The sequence below is a fragment of the Carcharhinus amblyrhynchos genome, unplaced genomic scaffold, assembly GCF_965287045.1.
Source record: "Carcharhinus amblyrhynchos unplaced genomic scaffold, sCarAmb.v2.hapA chromosome_116, whole genome shotgun sequence".
NCBI classification, from domain to species: domain Eukaryota; kingdom Metazoa; phylum Chordata; class Chondrichthyes; order Carcharhiniformes; family Carcharhinidae; genus Carcharhinus; species Carcharhinus amblyrhynchos.
The window spans coordinates 436,621-455,413 of record NW_027649856.1 but is presented as its reverse complement, the minus strand read 5'-3'; the positions used below and the strand labels follow the sequence as shown (position 1 = coordinate 455,413).

General features: G+C 51.1%; 1 protein-coding gene across 5 annotated transcripts in view; it reads left to right on the top strand.

Annotated features, from left to right (window-relative positions):
* The window catches only part of znf521 (zinc finger protein 521), a 424,137-nt gene that overhangs the window by 106,648 nt on the left and 298,696 nt on the right, over positions 1-18,793 (top strand). For 3 of the 5 annotated variants that reach the window (XM_080183013.1, XM_080183010.1, XM_080183012.1), the window contains exon 1: positions 5,166-8,185. In XM_080183013.1, coding sequence (XP_080039139.1) covers positions 5,276-8,185 — 2,910 coding nt within the window. In that variant the 5' untranslated portion in view covers positions 5,166-5,275. Of the gene's footprint in view, positions 1-4,835; positions 8,186-18,793 lie in introns of those variants that run through there. The other 2 variants (XM_080183011.1, XM_080183014.1) reach the window with 1 other exon arrangement.

The window sequence follows — 18,793 nt, the reverse complement described above, 5'->3', positions numbered from 1 at the left end:
TCCTGATTCCCACCACACTCTGAGTAAAAAAGCTTTTTCTCAAATCCCCTCTACATCTCCTGCCCCTCACCCTCACCCCTTGGACAGTCAGAGGCTTCTTCCCAGGGCTGAAATGGCTGCCACAAGAGGACACAGGTTTAGGGTGCTGGGGAGTAGGTACAGAGGAGCTAGAACATAGAACATTACAGCGCAGTACAGGCCCTTCGGCCCTCGATGTTGCGCCGACCAGTGGAACCAATCTAATGACCCTCTAACCTAAACTATTCCAATGTTATCCATATGCCTATCCACTGACCATTTGAACGTCCTTAAAGTTGGCGAGTCCACAACTGCTGCAGGCAGGGCATTCCACACCCTTACTACCCTCTGAGTAAAGAACCTACCTCTGACATCCATCCTATAATTACCACCCCTCAATTTAAAGCTATGTCCCCTCGTGTTAGCCGTCACCATCCGAGGTAAAAGGCTCTCACTGTCCACCCTATCTAACCCTGTCAGGGTTAGGGGTAGGTAGAGATGTCAGGGGTAGGTTTTTCACTCAGAGAGTGGTGGAATGGGTTGCCAGCAACAATAGAAACCATAGAAAAATGCAGCTCAGAAACAGGCCTTTTGGCCCTCCTTGTCTGTGTCGAACCGTTTTTTGCCTAGTCCCATTGATCTGCACTTGGACCATATCCCTCCACACCCCTCTCATCCATGGACCCGTCCAAGTTTTTCTTAAATGTTAAAACGCATTTACCACTTTATCCAGCAGCTCATTCCACACTCCCACCACTCTCTGCGTGAAGAAGCCCCCCGATGGTGGAGCGGATTCAATAGGGTCTTTTAAGAGACTTTTAGATAAATGCATGGACCTTAAGATAGAGGGTTATAGGTAAGCCTAGTAATCTCTAAGGTAAGGGACATGTTCAGCACAACTTTGTGGGCCGAAGGGCCTGTATTGTGCTGTAGTTTTTCTATATTCTAAAACTCTGTGATTGGCCCCTTAACCAAGGGGAACAGCTGCTGTCTACTCACCCTGTCCATACCCTTCATAATGTTACACGCCTCAACCATGTCCCCCCTCAGCCTTCTCTGCTCCAGAGAAAACAATCCAAGTCTATCCGGTTTCTCTTTATCTCGTCATACGCTCCATCCCAGGCATCATTCTGGTGCATCTCCTCTGTACCCTCTTTAGTGCTATCACATCCTTCCTACACTGTGCACAGTACTCCAACTGTGGCCTGACCAACATTCTGTACAACTCCAACATCACTGGGTTAGCACTGCTGTCTCACAGCGCCAGGGACTCAGGTTCGATTCCCAGCTTGGGTCACTGTCTGTGCGGAGTCTGCACATTCTCCCCATGTCCATGTGGGTTTCCTCCGGGTGCTCCGGATTCCTCCCACAGTCTGAAAGACGTGCTGGTTAGGGTGCATTGACCTGAACAGGTGCCAGAGTGGGGGGACTAGGGGAATTTCACAGTAACTTCATTGCAGTGTGAATGTAAGCCTTAACTGTGACACTAATAAATAAACTTAAACCTCTTAATCATCATAGAGGTATCCGGTCAGAGCAGAAGGCCGTGAAGAACTGGTCGCATTGCTGCCAGTTTGGTGGGTCCAATTAGAGTGATGGAGGTTTACAGCATGGAAACAGGCCCTTCGGCCCAACTTGTCCATGCTGCCCTCTTTATAACCACTAAGCTAGTCCCAGTTGCCTGCATTTGGCCCATATCCCTCTATACCCATCGTAGCCATGTAACTGCCGAAATACTTCTAAAAAGACAAAATTGTACCCGTTTCTACTACTACCTCTGGCAGCTTGTTACAGACACTCACCACCCTCTGTGTGAAAAAATTGCTCCTCTGGACACTTTTGTATCTCTCCCCTCTCACCTTAAACCAATGCCCTGTAGCTTGAGACCCCCTACCTTTGGGAAAAGATATTGACTATCTAGCTGATCTGTGCCCCTCATTATTTTATAAACCTCTATAAGATCACCCCTCAGCTCCCTACACTCCAGAGAAAAAAGTCCCAGTCTATCCAGCTTCTCCTTATAACTCAATCCATCAAGTCCCGGTAGCATCCTAGTAAATCTTTTCTGCACTCTTTCTAGTTTAATAATATCCTTTCTATAATAGGATGACCAGAATTAATGAATATGCAGATTGAAGTTATCCATAATAACTGCTAGACCCTTACTGCACGCATCACTAACTTCTTGCTTGATACCATCCCCAACCTCACTGCTACTGTTTGGTGGTCTGTAGACAACTCCCACTAGTGTGTTTTGCCCTTTGGTGAACAATATAAATACACTTAATGTGAGGCTGAGCCATTGGATCGATGCTGCTGCTTATTCTCCTCCACCCCCCCCACCCCCACCCCCGCCCATGTCCCGACTTTATCTCACCCCACCAGCCAATTATTCGATTTCTTTCTCCCGCATGAACTTACCCGAGCTCTCCTCAAACGTATGGACGTCATTTATCCCGACCCCTTCCCGGTGGTGAAAGGGGGGAAGGGGCAGGGTTTTAGAGTCATCGAGGTTTACAGCACGGAAACAGGTCCTTTGGCCCAAAACTTGTCCATGCCGCCCTTATGAGGAGAAGGGTTGACATGGACACAATGGGCAGAATGGCCTCCTGATTTTGTGAAGTTCCCCATTCCCTCCGCTGTCTAAAGAATATTCTCCTGAATTCCCGATTGGATTCATTGTTGACTATTTTATATTTGTGACCCCCCCCCCCCCACAGTTCCCGTCCCCCATCCCCCCACACTAGTAGGAACATTTGATTTGATTTATTATGGACACATGCATTATGAAAAGTATTCTTTCTTGCATGCTATACAGACAAAGCATACATAAGAACATAAGAAATAGGAGCAGGAGTAGGCCATATGGCCCTTCGAGCCTGCCCCGCCATTCAATAAGATCATGGCTGATCTGTCGTGTCTCAGTTCCACCTTCCCACCCTCTCCCCATAACCCTTAATCCCCTCTCTCATCAAAAACCCATCAACCCGCGTCTTAAAAATATTTAGCGAGGCAGCCTCCACCACCTCAACGGGCAGAGAATTCCAGAGATTCATACCGTTCATAGAGAAGGAAAGGAGAGAGTGCAGAATGTAGTGTTACAGTCATAGAATCATAGATAGAATCATAAAAATCCTACAGTGCAGAAGAAGGCCATTTGGCTCATTGAGTCTGCACTGACAACAATCCCACTCAAGCCCTCTCCCCATAACCCCACGCATTTACCCTAACTAGTCCCCCTGACACTAAGGGGAATGGCCAATCCATCTAACCTGCACATCACTGGACTGTGGGAGAGAAAGTGCAGACTCTGGGCAGATAGTGACCCAAGGCCAGAACTGAACCTGGGTCCCTGGCGCAATGAGCCACCAGTGCTAACTGCTGTGCCATCGTGCCACCCAGTAGCTAGTGTGTAGAGAAGTATCAGCTTAATGTATCATAGAGTCCCTACAGTGCAGAAAGAGGCCACTCGGCCCATTGAGTCTGCACTGACAACAATCCCACCCAGGCCCTATTCCCTGACCCCATGCATTTATCCTCGCTAGCCCTCCTGACACTAAGGGCCAGTTTAACACGGCCAATCCACCTAACCTGCACATCTTTGGATAAAAGCAAATTACTGGAATCTGAAACCAAAAGAGAAAATGCTGGAAAACCTCAGCAGGTCTGGCAGCATCTGTAAGGAGAGGAAAGAGCTGATGTTTTGAGTCTAGATGACCCTTTGACACAGGGTCACCTGGACTCGAAAGGTTGGCTCTTTTCTCTCCTTACTAACGCTGCCAGACCTGCTGAGATTTTCTCTTTTGGCTACACATCTTTGGAGTGTGGGAAGAAACTGGAGGAACAAAGAACAAAGAACAGCACAGCACGGGAAACAGGCCCTTCGGCCCAACGAGCCCGCGCCACCATTTTAACATTGAGTCCCCTCTTCCACCCATGAACCTTGTCTATGCTTATGGCACTCCACATTGGAGACCAGATTGAGGGGAAGACTAATTTAGGGACAATTTGTTAACACCAATCTGCCTAAGAGCACATCTTTGGGTTGTGGGAGGAAACCGGAGCACCTGGAGAAAACCCACGCAGATATGGGGAGAACGCGCAAAGTCCACACAGACGGTGGCCCAGGGCCAGAATCGAACCCGGATCCCGGGTGCTGGGAGGCAGCAGCGCCAACCACTGTGCTGCCATTCCAGTCCCTTTCTGTCAATGATACCATTCGTAGGGGAGAGGGAGCAGAATGTAGCTGTAGAGTTTAGAAGAATGAGGGGAGATCTCATTGAGACGTATAAGACGATGAATGGGATGGATAGGATAGAGGTGGAGAGACTCTTCCCGCTCAGAAAGGATAGTAGGACTAGGGGGCACAGCCTCAAGATAAAGGGGAGGCGGTTTAGAACGGAGTTGAGGAGGAACTTCTTCACTCAAAGGGTGGTGAATCTCTGGAATTCTCTGCCCGTTGAAGTGGTGGAGGCTGCCTCGCTAAATATTTTTAAGACGCGGGTTGATGGGTTTTTGATAAGAGAGGGGATTAAGGGTTATGGGGAGAGGGCGGGAATGTGGAACTGATCCACGACAGATCAGCCATGATCTTATTGAATGGCGGGGCAGGCTCGAAGGGCTGGATGGCCTACTCCTGCTCCTATTTCTTATGTTCTTAGCTAGGGCGTAGAGAAAGATCAGCTCAGCGCGAGGTGGGCCCATTCCTCAGTCTCACTGTAAGGAGAGGCGCTGGTTTGCTGCTGGAATGTTTAACCGTGTGGAGGGGCGGAGAGAGGGGTTGTTGTTTTTTTTGACGCCTGTCGCTCTGTTTGCAGATGGTGCTGACGGAGAGGATGACCCCACCTGCTCGTGGCCCCCCTCATCCCCCTCCAGCAAGGACCACGCTTCGCCCAACCACGGGGACGCTTGTGACTGCGGTGAAGAGGAAGGCGGGCCCGGCTTGCCTTACCCCTGCCAGTTCTGCGAGAAGTCCTTCAGCCGCCTCAGCTACCTGAAACACCACGAGCAAAGCCACAGCGACAAGCTGCCCTTCAAGTGCACCTTCTGCAGCCGCCTCTTCAAGCACAAGCGCAGCCGGGACCGGCACGTCAAGCTGCACACCGGCGACAAGAAGTACCACTGCAGCGAGTGCGACGCGGCCTTCTCCCGCAGCGACCACCTCAAGATCCACCTCAAGACCCACACCTCCAGCAAGCCCTACAAGTGCGCCATCTGCCGCCGGGGCTTCCTCACCTCCAGCTCCCTACACGGGCACATGCAGGTGCACGAGAAGAACAAGGACGGCTCGCAGTCCCTCTCGCGCCTGGAGGAGTGGAAACTCAGGGACGCCCAGAAGTGCAGCCAGTGCGAGGAGGGCTTCGACCTGCCCGAGGACCTCCAGAGGCACATCGCCGAGTGCCACCCCGAGTGCTCGCCCTCGGAGGACCGGGCGGCCTTCCAGTGCGTCTACTGCCCCGAGCTCTTCACCGAGGAGGGCGCCCTCCTGGCCCACATGGAGCAGGCCCACGCCCAGGAGAAGGGCAACTGCTGCAGCGTCTGCTCCGAGCGCTTCCTGTCCGTCGAGGACCTCTACGCCCACATGGACGGCCACCACCAGCAGCCGGAGCCCAGCAACCATAGCAACAGCCCCTCCATGGTGACGGTGGGCTACACCTCCGTGTCCAGCACCACGCCGGACTCCAACCTCTCGGTGGACAGCTCCACCATGCTGGAGGTGGCCTCCCACCCGGCGAAGCCCCGGGCCAAGAAGCGGGTGGCCCAGCCTCTGCCCGACGGGACGGCGCCCGCCCTCAAGCAGGCCAAGGTGACCTACAGCTGCGTGTACTGCAGCAAGCAGACCTTCGGCAGCCTGGCCGTGCTGCAAATCCACCTGAAGACCATGCACTTGGACAAGCCCGAGCAGGCGCACACCTGCCAGCTCTGCCTGGAGGTCCTGCCCTCCCTCTACAACCTGAACGAGCACCTGCGGCAGGTCCACGAGAGGCCCCAGGACTCGCCCCCGCTGGTGGTCTCGGCGCTGCCCTCCCTGGTGTACCAGTGCAACTTCTGCTCGGAGGTGCTGAGCGACCTGAACGGCCTGCAGGAGCACATCCGCTGCTCCCACAGTTTCAGCAGCGTGGTGACCAAGGACAGCAACGCCTTCTTCTGCCCTCACTGCCTGATGGGCTTCCTCACCGAGGCCTCGCTGGACGAGCACATCCAGCAGGTCCACGCGGACGCCGGCAGCGTCCGCTTCGACTCGCCCCTGCTGGGCGTGCCCAAGGACCCAGTGATGGAGGTGTACTCCTGCTCCTACTGCACCAACTCCCCCATCTTCAACAACGTCCTGAAGCTCAACAAGCACGTCAAGGAGAACCACAAGAACATCCCCCTGGCCCTCAGCTACAACAACGGCAGCAAGAAATCCAGCCGCGCCACCAGCCCCCTCTCCCCGCTCAGCGTCGAGCAGAGCGCCGTCAAGGCGGCGCACGGCGGGGGCAGCACGGGGCCCTCGCACGTGGCCGGCGAGTACTGCTGCAACCAGTGCAGCGCCAAGTTTGCCACCTTCGACAGCTTTCAGGCCCACCTGAAGGGCCACCTGGGCGCCCTGGCGAAGAGGCTGGCCTGCCCGCAGTGCAGCAAGGAGTTCCCGTCGCAGGAGGCCCTGCTCAAGCACGTGACGGTCCACTTCACCATCACCTCCACCTACTACATCTGCGAGAGCTGCGACAAGCAGTTCACCACCGTGGACGACCTGCAGAAGCACCTACTGGAGATGCACACCTTCGTCTTCTTCCGCTGCACCCTTTGCCAGGAGGTCTTCGACTCCAAGGTCTCCATCCAGCTCCACCTGGCCGTCAAGCACAGCAACGAGAAGAAGGTCTTTCGCTGCACCTCCTGCAACTGGGACTTCCGCAGCGAGGCTGACCTGCAGGTCCACGTCAAGCACAACCACCTGGAGCACCAGGGCAAGATGCACAAGTGCATCTTCTGCGGCGAGATTTTTGGCACGGAGGTGGAGCTGCAGTGCCACATCACCACCCACAGCAAGAAGTACAACTGCAAGTTCTGCAGCAAGGCCTTCCACGCCATCATCCTGCTGGAGAAGCACCTGCGGGAGAAGCACTGCATCTTCGAGGCCAAGGCCCAGAACTGCGGCTCCAACGGCCCGGCGGAGCAGGCCCACAAGGAGGAGGCCGAGCTGCAGAGCATCCTGGCCAACCACCAGGAGGCGCACAACAGCCACGACGGCAGCGAGGAGGACGTGGACACCTCGGAGACCATGTACGCCTGCGACATCTGCGGGGCGGCCTACACCATGGACTCGCTGCTGCAGAACCACCAGCTGCGCGACCACAACATCCGGCCCGGGGAGAGCGCCATCGTCAAGAAGAAAGCCGAGCTGATCAAGGGCAACTACAAGTGCAACGTCTGCTCCAGGACCTTCTTCTCGGAGAGCGGCCTGCGCGAGCACACCCAGACCCACCTGGGGCCGGTCAAACACTACATGTGCCCCATCTGCGGCGAGCGATTCCCCTCCCTCCTCACCCTCACCGAGCACAAGGTGACCCACAGCAAAAGCCTGGACACGGGGACTTGCCGGATCTGTAAGATGCCCCTCAAGTGCGAGGAGGAGTTCCTGGAACACTGTCAGATGCACCCAGATCTCCGCAACTCGCTGACTGGCTTCCGGTGCGTGGTGTGCATGCAAACGGTCACCTCCACCCTGGAACTGAAGATCCACGGGACCTTCCACATGCAGAAGACCAGCTCTGCTTCCGGCGTGCAGCCCGCGGTCCGCACACAGCCGCCACCGAAGCTCTACAAGTGCGCGTCGTGCCTGAAGGAGTTCCGCTCGAAGCAGGACCTGGTGAAGCTGGACATCAACGGGCTGCCTTACGGACTCTGCGCCAGCTGCGTCAACGGCCACAAGCACGTCAGCCCCGCCGCCATCAGCGCCAGCCTCAACGGCAGCCGGCAGGCCTCCAACCCCAGCCCCGCCGAGGGCAAGGGCGGCGCGCTCAAAACCCGCTGCCTCAACTGCAACGTCAAGTTCGAGTCGGAGACGGAGCTCCAGAGCCACGTCCAGACCGTCCACTCCGAGCTGCCCCCCGAGACCAACAGCCACCTGAAAACGCCCCAGGTCTCCCCCATGGCCAAAGTCAGCCCGCCACAACCGGAGGAGGTAATTACCAAAACCCTCGCGACGGGTGCCAGCCTCCCCTTTCCGCTACTGGGCATCAGGAGTTGGGGGTTGCTCTCTTCTCGGGGTGGGTTGGGGGGGTGGAGCGGGGTATCATTTCCTTAATTTTTCACGGTCACCCTATTAGAGTTATAGAGGAAACAGGCCCTTCGGCCCAACTTGTCCATGCCACCCTTTGTTTTAACCTCTAAGCTAATCCCAATTGCCCGCATTTGGTCCATATCCCTCTAAACCCATCTTACCCATGTAACTGTTCAGATGCTTTTCAAAAGACAAAATTATACCCGCCTCTACTACTACCTCTGGCAGCTCGTTCCAGACACTCACCACCCTCCGTGTGAAAAAATTGCCTCTTTGGACATTTTTGTATCTCTCCGCCCCCTAGTTTTAGACTCTAGTTTTAGGCTCCCCTCTAGTTTTAGACTCCCCTACCTTTGGGAAAAGACATTGGGTGGCACGGTGGGTTAGCGCTGCTGCTTCACAGCTCCAGGGACCCGGGTTCGATTCCCGGCTCGGGTCACCGTCTGTGTGGCGTTTGCACATTCTCCTCATGTCTCCGTGGGTTTCCTCCGGTTGCTCCAGTTTCCTCCCACAGTCCAAAGGTGTGCAGGTTAGGTTGATTGGCCGTGCTAAAAGTTGCCCCTTAGTGTCCCGCGATGCAAAGGTTAGAGGGATTAGTGGGTAAAATGTGTAGGGACATGGGGGTAGGGCCTGGGTGGAATTGTGGTCAGTGCAGACCTGATGGGCTGAAGGCCGTCTTTCTGCACTGTAGGGTTCTATTGACTATCTAACTGATCTGTGCCCCTCATTATTTTCTAGACCTGTATAAGATCACCCCTCAGCCTCCTACGCTCCAGAGAAAAAAGACCCAGTCTACCCAGCGTCTCCTTATAACGCAATCCATCAAGTCCCAGTAGCATCTTAGTAAATCTTTTCTGCACTCTTTCTAGTTTAATAATATCCTTTCTATAATAGGGTGACCAGAATTGCACACAATATTCCAAGTGTGGCCTTACCAATGTCTTGTATAACTTCAACAAGACGTCCCAACTCCTGTATTCAATGTTCTGACCAATGAAACCAAGCATGCTGAATGCCTTCTTCACCACTCTGTCCACCTGTGCCTCCACTTTCAAGGAGCTATGAACCTGTACTCCCAGATCTCTTTGTTCTGTAACTCTCCCCAATATCCCACATTAACTGAGTAAGTCCTGCCTTCATCCTATCTACCAAAATGCATCACCTTGTATTTATTTAAATTAATCTCCATTCGTCAATCCACTGGCCCAATATTATAAAAAGGATATTATCGAAGTAGAAAGTGTGTGCAGAAAAGGTTTACTAGGATACAACTGGGACTTGATGGTTTGAGTTATAAGGAAAGACTGGATGGACTGGGAGTTTTTTCTCTGGAGGCTTGGGGATGATCTTATAGAGGTTTATAAAATAATGAGGGATACAGATCAGCTAGATAGTCAAAATCTTTTCCCAAAGGTAGGGGAGTCTAAAACTGGAGGGCATACGATTAAGGTGAGAGGGGAGAGATACAAAAGTGTCCAGAGGGGCAATTTTTTCACACAGAGGTTGGTGAGTGTCTGGGACAAGCTGCCAGAGGCAGTAGTAGAGGAGGGTACAATTTTGTCTTTAAAAAAGCATTTAGACAATTACATGGGGATAGAGGGATATGGGCCAAATGCGGGCAATTGGGACTAGGTTAGGGGTTTAAAAAAAAAGTGCAGCATGGACAAGTTGGGCCGAAGGGCCTGTTTCCATGCTGTAAACCTCTATCATTCAATAACAATATCAGGATATTGGATTTGATGATCAGCCATGATCAGAATGAATGGCAGAGCAGGCTCGAGGGCCGAATGGCCTGATCCTGCTCTTAGTTTCTATGTTTTTAAGGTGCCAGGCGGAGGGAGATATTACGCAACATATCGTGGGATGTATTAATGAGTAAGCTATAGCTTGGGCTTGTTTCAGATCCCGATATATCCAGTAGGAAATTCAGGAGAAGTGCGAGGCAGGGGGAGCTGGGAATGTTGACGCTCTCCCACACTGAGGAAAGTAGCACAGATACCTTGAAGGGGAAGCTGGATGAACGTAAGGGAGAACGGGATAGCAGGTTACTGATGGGATGAGATGTTGGGGGGGTGCTGGGAGGCAGCTCACGTGTAATGTAAACACTAGTACGAACCATTCGGGCCAAATGGCCAGTCTCTGTGCTTTGTAATCCCGGTTTTCTGTTGTGAAGGGCGGGCTGTGCAGTCAACAGGGAAGAATAAAGTATGGAGAGATAAGATTAATATGAGGCTAAGCCACGTGTTCCATCTTATGTTTTGTTCACGTGGCACTCGAGGTTTCGAGACATTGATAGGGAACTGAATGCCACTTGTCCAGCCTGTGCTGGAGAGAACTGGGTACCTCACTTTAGGAAGGATGCCAACACCTTGGGAAGGGCGGAATTGGAATTCAATGAAATAATAATAATCCTGGAGTTGAAATCCAGTCTCAGTAATAGTGAACCTACCATCAATTGTTAGACAGCTTTAAGATGCCCCAGTTTCCTCCCACAGTCCGACAATGTGTAGGTTTGGTGTATTGGCCATGCTAAATGCATGGTGGGGGGGATTGTAGGGGGGAGGAGGGTGGTTAGGTAAGGACAGTTGGCACAAACTCAAATTGGCCAAATGGCCTTCTTCTGCTCTGTAGGGATTCTAAGGAAATCTGCCATCCTTACCCGGTCTGGCCTACACGTGACATCAGATCCACAGCAATGTGGTTGACTCTTAATTGCCCCCTGAGATGGCCAAGCAGGCAACTCAGTTAAAGGGGCAGTTAGGGATGGGCAAATGCTGTCCAGCTGGTTGACACCCATATTCCATTAAAGAATTTCAAAAAGAATGTCAAAGTTGGCTGATGAACACAGGCTGGGAGTTTGGAAAGGATTTGTTGTAAGGAGTCTGACAACACCAGGTTAAAGTTCAACCGATTTATTTGATAGTAAACTCACAAGCTTTCGGGGTTTCCCTCTTTGTCGGGCGAATGGAGAGTTCTGGCCTCAGACAGAGCACCGTACTGTCTGTGCTGTTATATGCTCTGTCTGAGGCCAGAACTCTCCATTGGCCTGACGAAGAGGGAAACCCCGAAAGCTAGTGAGTTTACTATCAAATAAATCGGTTGGACTTTAACCTGGTGCTGTCAGACTTCTTACTGTGTTTATCCCAGTCCAACGCCGGCATCTCCACATCAAGGATCTGATAGCCAGTTCTTCACCCACTCTGTTATTTTAGTCACTTTACAGTCACGTGACATTAATGGACAGTCAAATGATGCAACTCATTCAAAATGGCTGGACTGCACTCACACACACACACTCACACACTCACACTCACACACACACACTCACACTCACACACACACACAGACACACTCACACACACACTCACACACACACACACACACACACACACACACACAGACACACTCACACACACACTCACACTCACACACTCACACGCACACACACACAGACACACTCACATGCACACTCACACACACACACACACAGACACACTCACATGCACACTCACACACACACACACACAGACACACTCACATGCACACTCACACACTCAGACACACACACGCACACACACACACTCACACTCACACACACATACGCACACAGACACTCACACACACACACACACACACACACGCACACACACAGACACTCACACACACACATACACACACAGACACTCTCACACGCACACACACAGACACTCTCACACGCACACTCACACACACACACACACGCACACACACACAGACACTCACACACACATGAGAAAGTGGGTAATTACTAGTATCAAAAGGGCACTAACTGGGAAATTGAAGCAGTTACATTATAATGAAAAGACCCACCTTGTATTTGTCAAGCAGCGACATGTGAATGAACAGCATGTTTTAACTCGGAAGAATGTTCCCTGGAAAACGGGAAACTTGCATTTCTATAGCACCTTTCTAGGCTTCCCGATGTCTCCATGAGCTTCACAGCTAATGAAGTACCTCTGAGGTGTCGTGGCTGGTAGAATGTGGGAGTGGGCAGCAGTTTGGGGGAATGGTTAAGAGTTGAGGGTGGGGGAGGAGGTGGCTTCCGCGGAATGTTTTGTAAGGAGGATGGGTGTGGCCTGAGAGAAGTGATCCTGAACAGCGAGGGGAAAGATCAGTGGAAACGATACTGATGGTGAAGGAGAGAGAGCAGGAGGGAAGGGCGGAGGGAGACAGAGAGTGGACGTGGCAAAGTGGTTACCGTCTGTGTTAATACTGGCTCTTAGCTTTCACCTGCTGAGTGTGCAGTTGGAAGAGGAATTCTCAGTCTTCAGCTGATAAAGAGGGCTTGTTTCTCTGTATTATCCCAGGAAAGATGTGAAGGGTTTAGAGAGGCTGTGGAAAAAGACTTTGCAAATACGGTTCCAGAGATGAGGACTCCAGTTATTTGGATAGACTGGCAAGGATAGAGTTGTTCTCCTTGGGAAAGGTCAAGGGGAGATTCGATCGAGATGTTCAAAATCTTCAGAGTAAATGGGGAGGAATTGTTCTCATTGGTGGAATGGTCAAGAACCAGGATGGCACAGCGGTTAGCACTGCTGCCTCACAGCGCCAGGGACCCGGGTTCGATTCCCGGCTTGGATCCCTGTTTGTGCGGAGTCTGCACGTTCTCCCTGTGTCTGTGTGGGTTTCCTCCGGTTCCCTCCCACAGTCCAAAGACGTGCAGGTTAGATGGATTGGCCGTGCTGAATTGCCCCTTAGTGTCCCGGGAGGTGCAGGGTGAAGGATTAGCCATGGTAAATGCATGGGGTTACAGCAGTGTGGGCCTGAGTAAGATGCTCTGTCGGAGAGCTGGAGCAGACTCGATGGGCCGAATGGCCTCCTTCTGCGCTGTAGAGATCTGATGAACCGGAAGGCACTCATTTAAGATAATTGGCAAAAGAAGCAAAGCCATCCAGAGGATTGTTTTTAAGCAGTGAGTGGTTAGGATCTGGAACGTGCTGCCCAGGACAGCGTGGGTGACAGGTTCAATCATGGCGGAGAGGGGAAGATGGGTAGAGGGGGGGTGGATGGGACCGGCTGGGCTGGTGCTGCAGAGAGCCACCTGGGGGGATTTGGTGAGCTAAATGACCTCCTGTTCTTGTGTTGTCCTAGCCCCATATATATCTTCCCAGGGCTTGATTCTTTCCAAGGACACACCTATATATAAAACCCAAGTGAAAATTCATTCATAGGATTGACATTTGTCTGTGTAATTGTCTCCAATTGGATGATTTGATTGACGACTCCTTAAAACTCAAACCCTTCCCACGTATAACAGGATGAGGTCATCCTTTCATAAAATATGGAGAGGAAATGGGGAGGGACAGATATTTGTAATTGATTGAATCTGAGTTAGCTGTTCCCCTGGGATTGGAATCTGTAACATGTGAATTATTATCATTAAGAATCGATTGCTAACCATGAAACCATCGTCGATTGTCAAAATTCTGCCTGGTCTGGCTTACGTGTGACTCCAGAGTCACAGCAATGTGGTTTACTCTCAACTGCCCTCTCAACAAGGGCAACTAGGGATGGGTAATAAATTCTGACCATGTCCCATGATTGAATGAAACACTACTCTTAGTAGTGTTGACGAGCAGAGAGATCTCGGGGTACGTGTGCATAGATCCCTGAAAGTTGGCACCCAGGTTGATAAGGTTGTTAAGAAGGTGTACGGTGTGTTAGCTTTTGTTGGTAGAGGGATTGAATTTCGGAGCCGTGAGGTCATGTTACAACTGTACAAAACTCTGGTGCGGCCGCACTTGGAGTATTGCGTACAGTTCTGGTCGCCGCATTATAAGAAAGATGTGGAGGCATTGGAATGGGTGCAGAGGAGGTTTACCAGGATGTTGCCTGGTATGGTGGGAAGGTCTTATGAGGAAAGGCTGAGGGACTTGAGGTTATTTTCATTGGAGAGAAGAAGATTACGAGGTGACCTGATTGAGGCATACAAGATGATCAAAGGATTGGATAGGGTGGACAGTGAGAGCCTTTTTCCTCGGATGGTGATGGCTAACACGAGGGGACATAGCTTTAAATTGAGGGGTGGTAATTATAGGATGGATGTCAGAGGTAGGTTCTTTACTCAGAGGGTAGTAAGGGCGTGGAATGCCCTGCCTGCAGCAGTCGTGAACTCGCCAACTTTAAGGGCGTTCAAATGGTCAGTGGATAGGCATATGGATAACATTGGAATAGTTTAGGTTAGAGGGTCATTAGATTGGTTCCACTGGTCGGCGCAACATCGAGGGCCGGAGGGCCTGTACTGCGCTGCAATGTTCTATGTTCTAACCTAAACTATTTCAGTAGTTAGCACTGCTGCCTCATATCGCCATGGACTGGGGTTCGATTCCGGCCTTGGGCCACTGTCTGTGTGGAGTTTCTCCCTGTGTCTGCGTGGGTTTCCTCCCACACTCCGAAGGATGTGTGTGTTAGGTTGATTGGCCATTTTAAGTTGACCCTTTATGTCGGGGGGATTAGCAGGGTAAATACTTGGGGTTAGGGCAGTACAGCCTGGGTGGAATTGTTGTCAGTGCAGAGTCGATGGATCGAATGGCCTCCTTCTGTACTGTAGGGATTCTATCAATTCCATATTTGTCCAGTTCCCCTTTTGAAAGCTAGGATTGAATCTGTATCCATCACTCTCTCAGCTGTTACATTCTAACTACCTGTTGTGTTAATAAATTTACACTCCTGTCACCTTTGCTCTTCTCATCACCTTTAATGGGTTATCAGTCCTTCAGGCATTGAAGACAATTGTGCTTTATTTACTCCATTGTAAACTCACATCTCTAGCAGATCTCCCCTCAGCTTTTCCACCCTGCGGGGAACAGCCCGAGCTTTTCCATCCCACTAACGTCATTCCCCATCCCGCTAACATTACCAGGTTAGCACTGCTGCCTCACGGCGTCAGGGACCCGGGTTCAATTCCAACCTTGTTGTCACTGTCTGTGTGGAGTTTACGCGTTCTCCCTGTGTCTGCGTTGATTTCCTCCGGGTTACCACAGCTCAAGTACTTATCCAAGTGTGTTTTTTTAACATGATGGGAGTTCCTTCCTGTGCCACCCTTCCAGAGACTTCCACATTACCCCGCCCCACCTCAGAGTCAAAAACACTCTTCACTAATTCTTCCACTAATTGCTTTCAGTTTCCAGCCTGTGGACGGGGTGACGCAGTGGTTGGCACTGCTGCCTCACAGTGCCGGAGACCCAGGTTCGATTCTGTGCAGAGTCCGCATGTTCTCCCCGTGTCTGCATGGGCTTCCTCTGGGTGCTCCGGTTTCCTCCCACAGTCCGAAAGACGTGCTGGTTAGGGTGCATTGACCCGAACAGGCACCGGAGTGTGGCGACTTGGGGAATTTCACAGTAACTTTATTGCAGTGTTAATGTAAGCTTTACTTGTGACTAATAAATAAACTTTAGTATGTGCTGGTTAGGGTGCATTGGCCGTGCTAAATTCTCCCTCAGTGTGCCCGAACAGGCGTCAGAGTGTGGCGGACCAGAGGATTTTCACAGTAGCTTCATTGCAGTGTTAATGTAAGCCTACTTTGTGACAGGGATAAATAAACTTAAACTCATATTGTTCTAGTAAATATGTTGAGTGGCACCCCCCTCACCCTCCCCATCCCAAGGCCTTCACATCCTTTTGAAATTGTGGTGCCTTTGTCCTACAGACAATGTTCAGTTTCCCGGTCATACGAAAATTGGCCGGGAAGTAAGTTGTGAGGAGGATACAAAGAGTCGACAAAGAGACTTAAGGTGTTTGGCAAAGAAACCAAAGACAACACGAGGAAAATTGTTTATACACAGCGAATGGTGAGGGTCCGCAGAGATAGGTGGGAAAGTAAGTTGTGAAGAGGATATAAAATCTAAAAAGGGATATTGACGGGCTAAGTGAGTGGGTAAAACTTTGGTAGGTGGAGTATAATGTGAGTAAATGTGAGCGGTCCACTCTGGCAGGAAGAATAAACAGATTATTATTTATATCCATTTGATTTGATTTATTATTGTCACATGTATTAGTATACAGTGAAAAGTATTGTTTCTTGCGTGCTATACAGACAAAGCATACTGTTCATAGAGAAGGAAAGGAGAGAGTGCAGAATGTTGCAGTCCTAGCTAGGGCGTAGAGAAAGATCAACTTAATGCAAGGTAAGTCCATTCAAAAATCTGATGGCAGCAGCAGTTCTTGAGTTGGTTGGTACGTGACCTCAGACTTTTGTATCTTTTTCCTGACGGAAGAAGGTGGAAGAGAGAATGTCCGTGGTTACGCTGGCTGCTTTGCAGTTTCTTGCGGTCTTGGGCAGAGCAGGAGCCCATACCAAGCTGTGATACGACCAGAAAAAATGCTTTCTATGGTGTGTCTGTAAAAGTTGGTGAGAGTCGTAGCTGACATGCCAAATTTCCTCAGTCTTCTGAGAAAGTAGAGGCGTGGGTGGGCTTTCTTACCTATAGTGTCAGCATGGGAGGACAGGACAGGTTGTTGGTGATCTGGACACAGAGAGAAACTGCAGAATATGACAGTACAGGAGGATCTGGGAGTACTTTACGTGAATCAGAAAGAGTTGGCGTGCAGATACACCAAGTACTTAGGAAGGTCTTTGTTGCAAAGGGTTGGATTTCTCAGAGGGTGGTTGGTGTTTGGACTTCTCTCTCCCGGAGAGAGCACTGGAATCTGGGTCACTGGATATATTTAAGGCTGACTTAGACCGATTTTATAAATCGACATGGGAATTGAGGGTTATGGGAGACAGACAGAGAAGTCAAGTTGAGACCATAAGATCAGCCGTGAGTGACATAGCAGACTCGAGGGGCCGAATGGCCCTCTCCCACCCTTGTTTCTGATTAAAATTGGGGAAATGCACAAGATGTTAGAATTGTAGGAGGAGAGCGGAGGGTTTGCAGGGCCGAAGGAGCGAGTAAATAAAAACTGGATGTCGGAGCAGGCCATTCAGCCCTTAGGCCCTGCTCCGCCCTGTTCCGTATCATCATGGTGAACAAAGGAAGAGGAATGAGAATTTGAAAATGGAGACATTGCCGGATTGGGAGCCAGTGAGGGCTAATGAGGCTGAAGGTGTCTGTGTCTGCCCCATCGGACTCAATCGACTGTCCTGCTCATGTTCATTAATGCCTCGTTCATGCCTCTCTCTGCACATTGATATAAAATACCATTCATTCCTCGGGACTTCATTATTTTGTACTCTTCTAGCCTGCCTTTGACTTCTATCTCATTTGTACCAAAATCATTGATTTTGCATGGATCATTTGTGTTTGGGGAGGGCTTCCTGTTCATGTCTTTGTGAATATTTGCCAGAGAAGTTCTCGGGGGCAGAATATCTGCTGTCAGGCAATCTCACTCCGTTTCTGCGGCTTTTAGTGATTCACTCGATCCCCGATCGAGTCTCACTGAAGGAACATTTCACTCTGTCTGCCCTCTGCTTTCGGTTACTGTCACTTTGTTCTTTCAATCAGTATTGCCTCTACCTCACTCTGTGTTCCTCCCAGTGACCCCCTTACCCCCCACCCAGAGATTCCCTTTCCTGTGAGACAAGGGAACTTGGCACAGTGGGTTAGCTCTGCTGCCTCACAGCGCCAGGGACCCGGGTTCGATTCCCGGCTCGGGACAAGGGAACTTGACACAGTGGCACAGTGGGTTAGCTCTGCTGCCTCACAGCGCCAGGGACCCGGGTTCGATTCCCGGCTCGGGACAAGGGAACTTGACACAGTGGCACAGTGGGTTAGCTCTGCTGCCTCACAGCGCCAGGGACCCGGGTTCGATTCCCGGCTCGGGACAAGGGAACTTGACACAGTGGCACAGTGAGTTAACACTGCTGCCTCACAGCGCCAGGGACCCGGGTTCGATTCCCGGCTCGGGACAAGGGAACTTGACACAGTGGCACAGTGAGTTAACGCTGCTGCCTCACAGCGCCAGGGACCCAGGTTCGATTCCCGGCTTGGGTCACTGTCTGTGTGGAATCTGCACATTCTCTCCATGTCTACGCGGGTTTCCTCCGGGTGCTCTGGTTTCCTCCCACAGTCCAAAGATGTGCAGGTTAGATGGATTAGCCATGGGAAATTGTTCCTTAGTGTTCGAAGATGTGCAGGTTAGGTGGACCAGTGTTGTAAATGTGTGGGGTTACAGGGATAGGGCCTGGGACAGAGAGTCAGTACGGACTCTATGGGCCAAATGGCCTCCTTCTGCACTGTAAGGATTCTGTGACTCCAATAACCAGGTTACAAATACTTTTTTGTCTCTGATGCTCACTCTAAATCTGTTGCTGATCACAGAATCATACAGTGCAGAAGAGGCCCTCTGGCCCATCGAGTCCATACTGACACATTAGAAACACCTGAACTCAAACCTAATCCCATCTGCCTGTGCTTGTCCCATAGCCCTGAACATTATGATGTCCTAACACACACTGATTCCCTCTCTCGGCCCTCCCCTGTACTCGCTGACCCAGCCTCGCTCCTGACTGAACAGTGCCTCGATTCT